The following is a 13,147-nucleotide window of genomic DNA, read 5'->3' on the forward strand; positions in this document are numbered from 1 at the left end:
ACCCCATTGCTGCCAAGCCACAAGATGATGAACTAATCTGGCTTCTGTTGGAGCACCTATTATCTATCAACATGGATCTTCTTGCCATGTTTCAAACATTATGCTCATCCCCCACCGCCCCCCGTAGATTACTATACAGCTGCATACTCTATCGCACACATTTCAGAAGAATGGACATTTTATGTTCCAGGACTAATGCCTCACTCCTCACATTAATCTTGCTTCACCAGCTCAAGCCTGTTTTCCACACAACACAAGCAACTGAAGCGGAACTTCCACTTGCATCTTTTCAGTCTGAAGAGGCTAAAAAAACCTGCCTGGCCCGCATGCAGTCAGCCATGGATAATGCTGTACCCCTTATCTAAAATGACCAAATCTGCTATTTAAGGAAAGCTGACCGTCATTTTTGGATATAAATAGAAAAAATGAAAAGCTAGACACAACACTTTAGTAAAAGGGAGGTTTTAAGAAGTATCAGTAGCTTTGTATGTCACCTATTTTTCTTAGGTGTAGCTTTGTACCATCCTCATACATACAATTAAAGATTAATTATTTCAAATTAAACTTTTAATATGTTTCAGCACATTCTTATATATATGTGAAATTAACTTTAACATAAAGCTCTTTTTTCAGAAATCTGATCACTATTGACTCTGTTATCTGTCCTTGTTTGTTTATACAGGAGAAAAAAACTTCTCAACTGCTTCATTTCGAGCAGAAATAAGACATGATGACTGCAAGAATTTAAAAAAAATAAAATTTAAGACTTAAAGACAGAAAATAAGGCCATTTCCTAATCAAAAAAATGCCTTAAGCAAGCGAGCACTTGCTACTGAGTCTCTGAGTACATGATATTCTTCACACAAACAGTGCAAATGCACCTTTAGGAAAGGTTTTCCAGTCCTTTAATAGGATTTGCAATTTCTTGACAACACAATTTTCTTTTTTTTTTTTTCTCCAAGAAAGCAGGTGAATCAGGGAGGGGCAGTTCTGCTTGCTCCTATGTCAAATATTTGCACATACTTGTAGATGCCAAATGTGATCCTCCTTTACCGTTCCACTTTGCTGTGTTGCATTAGATAAAAAGATTACATTTATGCAGGGAAAAAACAACCCAACCTACTATTTCTTTACTACAGTACACACTGCAGTGTAACTATTATATGGTATGTCAAATATCAGCCTATGTGCCAAAAGACAAGCTGGTGGGGAAGATAATTGCCCTGGCTGAACAAAGACCTCTTGCTGCAACTCAGGGGAAAAAAAAAAAAGAGTTTACCACTTTTGGAAGAAGGAGCAGGCAACTAAGGAGGACTATAAGGATGTCATGAGGTTATGCAGGGACAAAATTAGAACAAAAAACCCAGTTAGAACTCAGGCTGGCTGCTGCCATAAAAGAAAACTTAAAATGTTTTTATAAATACATTAGCAACAAAAGGAGCACTAAGGATATACTCCACCCTTTACTGGATCCAGAGGGAAACATACTGACAAAGGCTGAGGAAAAGGCTGAGGCACCAAATGCTTTTGCCTCAGTCTTTGATAGCAAGACCATTTGCCCTCCGGGTACTCAGACCCCAGGGCTGGAAGACAGGGACGAGGAACAGAATGAAGTCCCAACAGTCCAGGAGGAAACCATCAGTGACCTGCTGCTCCACTTAAGACACACACAAATCTATGGGGCTGGATGAGATCCACCCGAGGGCACTGAGGGAGCTGATGGAGGAGCTCATCAAGCTGCTCTCCATCATTTACCAGCAGTCCTGGCTAACTGGGGAGGTCCCAGAAGACTGGAGATTAACCAACGTGATGCCCATCTACAGGAAGGGCCAGAAGAAGGATCCAGGGAACTGCAGACCTGTCAGTCTAACCTCAGTTATAGAGCAGATCACCTTGAGCACCATCACATGGCACATACAGGACAACCAGGTGATCAGGCCCAGCCGGCGTGGGTTTATGAAAGGCAGGTCCTGCTTGACAAACCTGATCTGCTTCTACAAGATGACCTGCCTAGCGGATGAGGGAAAGGCTCTGGACCTAGACCTTAGTAAAGCCTTTGACACTGTCTCCCACAGCATTCTCCTGGAGAAACTGGCTGCTCATGGCTTGGACAGGCGCACTCTACGCTGCGTAAAAAGCTGCCTGGACAGCCCAGCCCACAGGGTGGTGGTGGATGGAGTTACACCCAGTTAGCAGCCAAGTGGTGTTCCCCACGGCTCAGTACTGGGGCCGGCCCTGTTTCATACCTTTATCAGTGCCCTGGACAAGAACATTGAGTGCACCCTCAGTAAGTGTGCAGGTGACAGCAAGTCGGTCAGGAGTGAGGATGTGCTTGAGGGCAGGCAGGCTCTGCAGAGGGATCTGGACAGGCCGGACCGATGGGCCGAGGCCAATTGCATGAGGCTCAACAAGGAGAAGCGCCAGGTCCTGCACTGGGCTCACAACAACCCCGCGCAGCGCTACAGGCGGGGGCAGAGTGGCGGGGAAGCTGCCTGGTGGGAAAGGACCTGAGGGTGTTCATCAACAGCCGGCTGAACACAAGCCAGCAGTGTGCCAAGGTGACCAAGAAGGCCAACAGCATCCTGGCTTGTACCAGAAACAGTGTGGCCAGGGAAGGGGTCGTCCCCCTGTACTCGGCTCGGGTGAGGCCGCACCTCAAACCCTGTGTTCAGTTTTGGGCCCCTTGCTACAACAGAGACAGACATGGAGGTGCCGGAGCGTGTCCAGAGAAGGGCAACGCAGCTGGTGAAGGGTCTGGAGCACAAGCGTTATGAGGAGCAGCTGAGGGAGCTGGGGCTGTTCAGCCTGGAGAGGAGGAGGCACAGGGGGACCTTTGGCTCCGTCCAACTCCCTGCCAGGAGGCTGCAGGCAGCTGCACATTGGCCTCCTCTGCCAGGTAACAAGGGACAGGACAAGAGGAAATGGCCTCAAGTTGTGCCAGGGGAGGTTCAGTTTGGATACTAGGAAGAATTTCTTCACTGAAAGGGTGGTCAAGCATTGGAACAGGCTGCCGGGAGGGGGAAGCAGCTGAGTCACCATGCCTGGAGGTATTTAAAAGATGTGGCACTTAGGGACATGGTTTAGTGGTGGACTTGGCAGTACTAGGTTAATGGTTGGACTTGGTGATCTTACAGGTCTTTTTGAACCTAAATGATTCTACACATCTGGCACAGTTCCAATTTTCACAATGTACTATCAAATAACAACAATAACCGACCACTAAATATTCATCATTTTTTAAAACTTTAAAATGCTTGGTAGTCAGCTGACCCCATACATTAAAATTTATTTTGCAGTGTATCTTAAAATCCTTTTTTCAGCTTTTCAACTGTAATAGACAACCAACCTGTGGGAACATCTCCATAATTTCTGTATTTTCATGACTGCATTTTCTGTCTTTTCATTACAAAAGCTTATTTAACAAGCTGCCACAATTAAGTGACTTGTAGGAACACTTACGGATACTACTGTCACACACTTAGATTGATCTCAGATGATGATGGTTCAATCAGCCCCACACTCTATTACAGACTCTGCTCACTCCTGCTATTTAGGGACCACTGCACATCAGCAGTCCCAGCTGGACTTCTTTTAGGCAGGTTGAAATTACTCTAGCTTTTCAAATTGATTATTTTGCATTACTTTTGCTTTAGTTGTTGAACAGATTTCTGTAAAAAAAATTTATGAAGAAATTTGAGATCTCTTACTTTAGCGTTCTACATATATGCAAACTAGTACTGTTAAAGTAAAAGTAAGACCCGGGTATTTTTCCCAGTTCTTTGTCTCAGTATAGTCTGTCTTCATGCAGTGTTAAGAGCTGAAAGAGTGACACACACACACACTTTGTGTGTTTGTGCGTGTCTTTTGAGAAATACTCCACTTTCTTGTTGTCTCTCAGTCCTGACCCACTCCCCTTTCACATTACCATACAGGTTGAAAATCCATCTCCTACAATCTTCTCAGAAAAAGTTCTGACAGTACATCTAAGCTCCTGAATCAATCTGAACAACAGTTTCTGGAAAGTTCTGTTAAAGCCTTTCCCTAGAAATCCAAACTGCCAGGTGCAGAACCACCTTGCTAGGACCTTTTGGATAAGTCTCTTTCAGGGCCTCTTCTTGCACAAGGTATTCACTGCAACTTCTGCATCTAAATATACTGGCATCCACATAATAAGAAAATGCTGTTTACATAGTTATAAATAAGCCTTCCCAGAGGGGTCATGAGTTTTGGTTTTTTTAAAATTCATCTGTCCCTTGTTTATCTTTCTCACAAGAACAAAAACACAGGCAAGGAGGAAAATCATGCTTCCGCAAGCTTCATTTGAACTATGAATCAAGAGCCACTATTCTTCATTCAGATATGTACTTTAGGACAATCTTTGGATATTACAAAGAACAAATACTTTTATCTTTGTATTTATTTTCTGTTTAAGGGTTAGGCTTTGTCAGCCTTTGATCTGTAACAAAAATAAGGGCTACCCAGTAGGCACATTTCTTACTGTTACTTTGTAAACACTTTTGATTGATTCATCCTTCCTCTGACTGATATAATTAACAGAAGTAAGTTTTGAAACAGAGCAAGCAGTCAGCTTAAATAAGAGGTATTATTTTTCTACTTCTCTTCCTGTAAAATACTTAATTGGTTTGATTACATTTTTCAAAACAAAAAGAAAAAAGCCTCAAACTTTTTTGTTAGGGCAGCAGATAATTATTAAAGATAGGTTGATACTGTTTTGGTCTCAGCACATGAAAGCAAATTATACCTTTGGCCAAACAATGCAGTTTAAAACTACCCTTAAACATCAAAGAAATTACCATCTGTGCTGATCAAAATTGTTTTCCCATCTTTTTCACAATGAAGGAGATAAAAAAGTAGGCTTCCTGTTTATTTTGCGAAAGAATAAATGAGGACTAATCTAAGAATGAGAATGATCCGCCCTTAATACCTGAACAGACAACTATTTGCAGTCACCTAGGGGTAAGGGGTGGGGGGGGGTGGGGAGGAGAGGTGGCAGGGCAGAGGGGTGAGGTAAGAAATAAAATCATTGAACAGATTTCAATAGGCCATCTTGTCCTGTATTGTAGAAGCTATTTATGATAGCATCCTACAATTCAGAACAGACAATTTCAATCTCCAGACCCAAATAATTAATGGTATTTTTATCCACGCTTTTAGCTCCATCTTCAAGATAAACAGATATAAAAAGAAGACACAAATTAAACAGTAAAAACAGAGACAAGATTTTATCAAATTCTGTGTTAGGGCAGACAAAAAAAAAAAACCCACAACCCACAGAACAACAGAATATAATCATGTTCCATTAGCATTAACAAGGTAAGAACAGAACTCTCTGGATATCATTTTTATCTAGACATAAACAAAGATCAACAGTCTCTGTCTTGCAGACAGGAGTATAATCTAGCCCAGTGGCAACCAAATGCTAATGTCCAGTGCCAGGTGAAATCAGCTGGGGCTCTCTCTTGTCCCTCCCTTGTACTTTCAAACCTCTTTCCTGGAAACTTATGGAGGCCCAAAGAACAGAACACACAGACCAAAATACTCATTCACAAAAGCTGATACTATGATGGGTGTAGTATATGAATTTAAATTCATCTGCCTACCAAAATTTTCTTGATGGTCAGAATTAAGTACCTCTGCAGAACAGAAATGAGCTTGCCCTTGTGTATTCACTCTGTGGTTTGAGGAGGACTGTAACTCTGCTTCCCAGTACTGCACCCTTTATTTATGGTCACATTCTGCCTACCTAGAAGGTGGGGCAGGAAAGGCAAGTTAAAATTATATTTAAAATTAACAAATAAAGAGGTCCTTCTAAGAAAGAAAATGCATACAATGGACATAATGTTGAATACCATGGTGAAAACATAAATTTTTATCTTATCTCATAAAAACTGTGATAACTCTTAGTTGAGTAGGAGAAACATTCTTTGGTGTTTTAAAATCATTTATGTGACTGACAGTGGCAGCTCCCTACATTAATGTACAACCAACTGCTCTTCCTCTCTTAAATGCTGGAAAAATTCTAAACCCTTGCCTGGTATCAAAAGCTGCTCAGGTTACATGGTTGTGAAATAATTTCTGAGTATTTTAAAAATAATTCAAAACTACCTTCAGAACTTTACTTGCATGGTTTTACTATCTCTTTGAAAAACTATTTAAACCCTTGGCAAGGCAGAATCCAGAGCACAGCTGAGGAAAGTTCACTTCCCAGCATTTTACTACCTGGGAAATCCAGGTGCATGTTTCCTCTAAGACCTATTAGTTAATCTAGAATCTCAAACTAATGTCTTTTAACCTGAAATGGCGTAAAGGGTTCTAATATTTCTCACTCAGTTATATTACTTCCATTATTATAACTGCTCTAATATATGACCTAGCTCTTGTTTGCTGTGTTTGCTATCTAGAAAGTGTTTACCACATACTTCGCAGAGAAAGTCTTCCACACGCTTACTTTTTAAATACTTCAGCTTTCAGTGTAATGGAAGCCTGACAAAGCAAAACCATCTGGTTAAAAAAAAAAGACATTAGAATTCTCTGCTGTGCACATGGATACGCTGGCTATTGCTAGTAAATAATAATAATGTCATAGATTTCCACAAAAGATCAAGTTGTTCAAACACAACTGATGTTTTTGCAGAAGTCTAAAACAGCAGATGAAACCACGTCTGGTTTTCTATTTGGATGTTGCTGTCCAAATGCAGATTCCTGAACTGTTCTGTCTGGATTTCAGCCCATCAGACCTCACATGCACACACGCACACAGACACATATCTACATACATCTTGCCTTGCAAGCTCCATACTGATGAGCTCAGAAGGAAGCTTCATTTAACCATTCAGAATTTGGTTCAGAAGACCAAAGTATAAAAGAGAACAGGAAATAACATAAGCACACCAGATTTGCACCCATCCTCAAGACTAGCATCAGGTTTCATTTTTATCTATATTTAAAAAAAAATAAAGAGTCTCAGGTTTGTAAATCCTTTCCTTGTTTCACAAAAACAAAAAAAAGAAAAAGAGTTTCACTTTGTGGCAATTTGCTACGTCTGATGTTCTAGCAAAACCAGGGTTTAAGTAACTTTCTAGAAAGCACAGCTTCATTAAGGGTTGCCTACATACAGGTTTTTCAAGCGCAGCCTGTAGTGATAGGGGTTCAGTTGTTCCCCAGCTATCTTTTCCCCCCCCTACCCCAGCAAGTTCTTGTTATGCTATACACTGAAGAACATTACACAGTGTGAGTATGATAGCCTCCTTAAACAGAACCCAGCTACAACATCAACAGGACTTTTTAACTACAATAGTATTGCATAGCATCACAGACAAGGAACTAAAGACACTTTATAGGAACCCATTTGCCAAGTCATACAAGACCCCCATACAGAGACCTCAGATGCCACTGAAAGGTTGAGTTACAGAAGAGTAATCAGAACCTTTGACATGGAATTAAAATGTGTATGAATAAAAATAGTGTTTTAAGAGAATTCTGGAATTAAGTACCACTGTGTGCCCTTCTGCTACCACAGAACAGCTGGGGCAGGTGGGGGCAGGGGGACCACAATTTAGAGACCATTCAGTTAGGAAAGGAGGGACAGTTGGCCTGGAGATCGTGACCACCTTTCAGGAACACGTCTCCATACACACAGATTTTTCCACAGCACATAGATTTCATATGTACATTGCCCTTTACCATAAACTAATTATCAAGAGATTTGGTTACATTATAATTGCCTGGTGATAAGGGGGGTGGGTGGGTGATGTTGGCTTGTTGCAGGCCTGGTCTCAAGGGCATCATTTATCAGTGTACCATCTCTTGTGTCTAGTCAAGCGAGATTACACCATTGTTCGTCAAGCATGTAGCAAGATAACCAATGTCACAACACACTGCGTTCCGGCAAAGAGATTCTTAGACAGCGAGCTTCGTACAGTCACGTGTGTGTCAAGGAACAAAGCCCTCTCGATGGTAAGGCCCCAAATTAGCCCCTCACAACACAGACACTTCGCAAGAGAGAACAGCAATACGTGCAAAGGCTCGCCCCAGCGCACCCCGATGTTCTCCTTTCCCACCATCGGCTAGACCTTAGCAAGCGGCTCTGAAGTCAGCACTCGCCAGCCACGAGGGCCAAGGTCCAGTTATACCCTCGAGCCCCAGCCCACACACGCTAGCTGCTCCGGCCCGGCCGTGCGCAGTCATTAAAGGGTCCTTGTACTTAGTACCGCTTCCCTCGGTCCTCAGAGCCCGAGCAGCGGGGGGTTACCCAGTTCCACCACCCACGGGGGCTTGTGGGGGGCTTCGTTCCGCACCAGCACAAGGCCACCGCTCCCCCAAGCCCAGCGCCCCGTCCCCGGCGGCGGGCACCCACACCGGCGCTGCGGCCGCCCGCTGACAGCGGCGGTGCCAACCCCCTGCCACGGCCGGAGCACACGCCGCGGCCACAGGCAGGGCGCCCGCAGAGCGCCGCAGTATGCAGCCGAGCACGCCCGCCAGCAGCGCCCCCAGCCCCCCGCCCTTTCCAAGCCCGCCCGCCGTACCACAGCCTCGAGCCGGCGGGCAGATGCAACGAGGTGAGCGGGAGCCGCGGGCCCTGCCGTACGGAGCCGGCGGGAAGCGCGGCCGCACCGACCGCGGCTCGCCGGGGAGCGCGGAGACCCGGGACGGCCACTGCCCCCGGCTGCCCCCGCCCCAGCCCCACGCTCCGCACCTCGGAGGGCGGGAGGGGCGCCCGGCTCTCGGCCGTCCTCCCACCTGGCCCCCCCCGCCCGGCGCCCCCGTCACACCACCTGCCCGGCTCCCCGCGCCGCCCCGCAGAGGAGCGGCAGCGGAGCGGAGCGGACGGCGGCGGCGGGCCCGTCCGCACCCGCCCAGGTACCTGCAGGGGGAAGGTGGCCGCCTTGTTGCCCACGTAGCCGCGGACGACGTGGCTCTGGATGGAGAGCACCCGGCACTCGCGCTCCGGCTCCATGGCTGCGCCGCCCGCCCGCGCCGGGCCGGGCCGAGGTGGCGGCGCCGGGAGCAGGAGCGGGGGGGCGGGGCGCGGAGGGCGTCACGCGCTCGCCCTCCCCTCCTGTCACACACACCCCCCCCGCCCACAGGCCCACCGCCGCCCCGGGACCGCCAGGCGATCGGCGCGGGCTCCTAATGGCCGTCTCCAAGCTCAGCGGGGGGCGGCCGCCGCGGCGGGGCAGGGCGGGGGGCGCGGCGCCCCGCGGCGCTCTCACTGCAGGTACCGCCGCGCTTCCGCTCCCCCCCCCGCCCCTCTCCGCGTCGTCGTCACGCGGCCCGCGCCGTCACGCGCCCCAGCGGCCGCCCCTCCCGCACTCGGCGGCGCTGGTGTCCCAGGCGCCATCGTGCAGCGAGAGCGGCCCCCGCCCACAGCGGCACGGCCGCGACGTCGCCCAGCGCTCCCCGGCACAGGGGGCCCCGTACGGTGGCCACCGCAGCCACCTGGGACGTGCTCCCACGTGCTGGGCCCCACGTCCCTTCCAACAAAACCCACGTGGGGTACCCACGGCCCCCTCGTATGGACTCCCTTCGCTCAGTCCTGCAATCGCACCGGCCGCCGTCGTCACCTGCCTTGCGCCCTCGCTCAAGCACGCTTCCAGTGCCTGTAGGTTGGCCCGACGTTGGCCTGCGCGCACAGCACTGGCCACCCAGTCCTCCTGCGCCTCCCATGCTGTCCTCTAACTGCCTGGCCTGCGGCGCTGGCCACCCGCACCTTCCCCACAGCGTGCTGCAAAGCCAAGGGCAGCACTCGTGTCCCACCTGTGCTACAGCTTCCCCTCCAGTGTTCAGAAAGCCCGGTGGAGCTATGGATGCCAGAGACAGCCCCACACAGAGCTCTGTGGTGGCACACTGGCCCAAGCTGCAGGTGCCCTGACAGAGCACCACCCTCACAGCTGGGTTTTCAAGTGAGTGCAATTGTATGGTATTGACAAAAAAAAGATCAACCCTTTGGAGGGCTGCCAGAGTAAAAGAAGATGTATGTGTTGGCTGCCAAGTGCTACAATACATCAAGACTCAGCCGAGATAGGACTTCATAATGTGTTTGGGAATTTCATCTTCCTCTGGCTGTTTGTCACTATTGACTGTCACAGGTTCAGTCAAAGATCACAACAAGAAATTACGCCCGATGCCTCTTGTTCTTCTTTGTGGATAGCTTTAAATCGACTCTCGAAATAGCACAATTATTTCTCAGCAACATGAAAGAATATTTTCTTCCTCATGAGTAATCTGTTGGAAAATGATGGAACATGCTGTTCTCTTTTCTGTCATCACTCCGGTTGCAAAACTTAGGGCTTGTTCTAGGCTGGCCTTACTACTAACAGTTTCTTCATCACATATAAATGTAGGTGTTTTCTTGAATTGTAGAAATTGGTGCATCTCTGTGAAATATAGCGCCAGAACAATGAATCATCTGTACTGTGTATGCTTCAGCTCCAGCATTCTGGGAAAACGTTACAAAACAGCATTTCACACAAGGAGGTTGTCTCAAGGGGGCACAGGTCTGGATGGCAGAGTAAGCCAGAAGAATTGGAGAGAGGTGTATCTTGGGGATGTGATCTTCCTCAGTTTCTGGTCACCCATCTCCATTCTTCACCTCCAGGCTCCATGCCTGCTTTTCTCCACGCAGTCACTCTCTGCATCCCTCAGCTACAGGGTCCCAAGTCCTACTCCTCTTCCTCTCATCATCTTAGTATTCTTAGAGCCAAAGCTGCTTGCCAGGTCTGCTACCTCATTCACATTCCCTTGCATCTCTTAACTTTTTGTGCCAATCTTCCCTGAAGAAGGAGGGATTGCCTGTGCTAGGCACATGTAAGAGAAGTTTCCAGCCCTGTTTATGCTTGACATTTGACATAAACAAGTACAGAATGCACACACTATGAATAAAAACTTGCACATGCAGTAAGCTGTATGCCACATACATGTGCTGTTCCCATGATGCACATCCAAAGGACACAGCCTGTTCTGCAATACATAACCTGTACAAGATACACATAGCAAGCAGTTAACATGAAACCTACTTACAACTAGTTCATTCAGCCTGAAGTCCAACCACTGTTTTTTGTTTAATAGCAATTGCTGCTTGTGTCCTGTGCTTTTCAAGGGAGCAGCTACCGCATATTATTTGGAACAGTGCCTCTACTTTGCTGCTCTTAAAGCCTCCACAGACACAACACAACAAGTTCTGAAGTGCTGTTACCCTGTGTTTTTCCATATCTTTTGATACACTGGAGAAAAATGTTTTTTTGGCCTTCCTCTAGCTTGGAGGGCAATTGTTGAAATACAAATTTTATCCTTTTTCCCTGCTTTTGCTACCTTTCCTAGCAATAGGACTTAATGCTTCACTTTGACCTTTTAAGCATATAATATACATACTGGCATATGTCCCTTTTGGGAATGACTCAAGAAGATCTACCTTGTGTGTTTCACAGTGTTGTCAGGTGAGGCTGGGCCTCAGTAAAGACAGAGTGCAGTGACATTAATGGTTTGTCTCTGCAGTGCCTATGCCAACAGTATCTTTCCCTTCCTGATAATGATACACTGTCCAAAGAAGATGCCAGGAAGTGTTCTGGCATTTACAGCTGTTCTTTCTAAAAATTGCCCAAGCATGTCTGACATTCTCACTGGAGCAAGTTTCTGCCCCAAGAAGGAAAGCACATCTCAAAAGTTTATTAATGCTTGCCCTTAGGTTTTGTATGGCTGCTACTCTGGCAGCTAGTAGACCACATAGGCAGAGCAAGGAATAGGCTCAAGGAAGTCTCACGTTGCAGAGCACAGCTGATACCAGACTGCTTGTCCACCTGAAGTGAGGAAACTATAGCATAGGTAGCAATCATAGAATCATTTAAGCTGGAAAAGACCTTTAAGATCATCAAGTACAACAATTAACCTTCCATTTCCAAGTCCACCACTAAACCATGTCCCTAAGTGCCACATCTACATGACTTTTAAATACCTCCAGGGATGGTGACTCAACCACCTCCCTGGGCAGCCTGTTCCAGTGCTTGACAAACCTTTCAGTGAAGGAGTTTTTCCTAATAATCCAAACTGAACCTCCCCTGACACAACATGAGGCCATTTAATCTTGTCCTATTGCTTGTTACTTGAGAGAAGAGACCAAGAGCCACCTCGCTACAACCTACTTTCAGGTAGCTGTAGAGTGATTGGGTCTGCAAGAATGATAATGCTGAGGTCCTTTGCAGGAAGGGAGGAAGGGTGAAAATGCAGAGCTCTGCCTTCCTCTGCAGCTGCTGGGAGTGAAAGAGTATTTGTTACAAGGGAACACATGCTGAAAAATTTGAAGTCTTTTTCATGGATTAAGGAGTAGAACTTGCATACACAACCAAAAGTAAGCAAGATAAGACTCAACAGTAAGGTTAAGACTCAACAGTATTGAGTCCCAATATTTTTCAAAATGTGGGGGAACCTATATGTCTATACACTAAAAAAGTTGCCACAAGAAAAACAAAGGCCATAGAAGAATTCTTCTTTCCTTCCAGAAAGCAGCTCATCTACATGTGAGCACCCAGTTTCTAAGCAGTGTTTTATTACAGACTTCACCCTATTTATTCTTTAACAAGTCAGGCCCCTTCCTTATAAAAAAAAAGAGTGTGTCTCAGAAAAAAGTGAAGCTAGACTTCAAATACGTAGTCATCATGCATTCTATTATGCTATCCTCAGCCCTATTCTGCTTGAAAAAAATTAACTCCTGGGTACTCCTTGAAATCTGGGGATTACTAGGACTATTCAAAGAGTGAATAACAATGTATGACAAAGGACTTCATTAGGAAAAAAGTAAAAGGCAGGGGAGGTTAGATCAAATGTAGCAATACAGAAGCTTCCTACTACAGCTGATGATGTAGTACTACTGGGATGATACCTTCTCAAGCTCCTGACCTTGCCACTAGACTGTGCATGGAGTATTATGATTTATTTTTTAAGGTAACCTGACCTCTCAAACCAGTTCTCCTTGGTCAGAGCAGAATATTTTCTGGAAATCATGAATTATGAGTAGAAGATTATCATAATTTGATCAAGAGAGAGGATAGTCAGAGAAACCAGTTTATCAACAACCAGCAATGTTTCTTCCACAGATGTTCTTTGTTCCTCCTATGCTCTCCTACAGTTCCCC

General features: G+C 46.3%; 1 protein-coding gene across 1 annotated transcript in view; it reads right to left on the reverse strand.

Annotated features, from left to right (window-relative positions):
* The window catches only part of PDXK (pyridoxal kinase), a 51,462-nt gene extending 42,303 nt beyond the window's left edge, over positions 1 to 9,159 (reverse strand). Inside the window, exon 1 of the mRNA XM_055801525.1 lies at positions 8,885 to 9,159. Within this exon, the coding sequence (XP_055657500.1) occupies positions 8,885 to 8,977 (93 nt within the window). The 5' untranslated portion in view covers positions 8,978 to 9,159. The remainder of the gene's footprint in view (positions 1 to 8,884) is intronic.
* Positions 9,160 to 13,147: the final 3,988 nt, after the last annotated feature.

Source organism: Falco peregrinus, chromosome 4, assembly GCF_023634155.1.
Source record: "Falco peregrinus isolate bFalPer1 chromosome 4, bFalPer1.pri, whole genome shotgun sequence".
Taxonomy (NCBI): domain Eukaryota; kingdom Metazoa; phylum Chordata; class Aves; order Falconiformes; family Falconidae; genus Falco; species Falco peregrinus.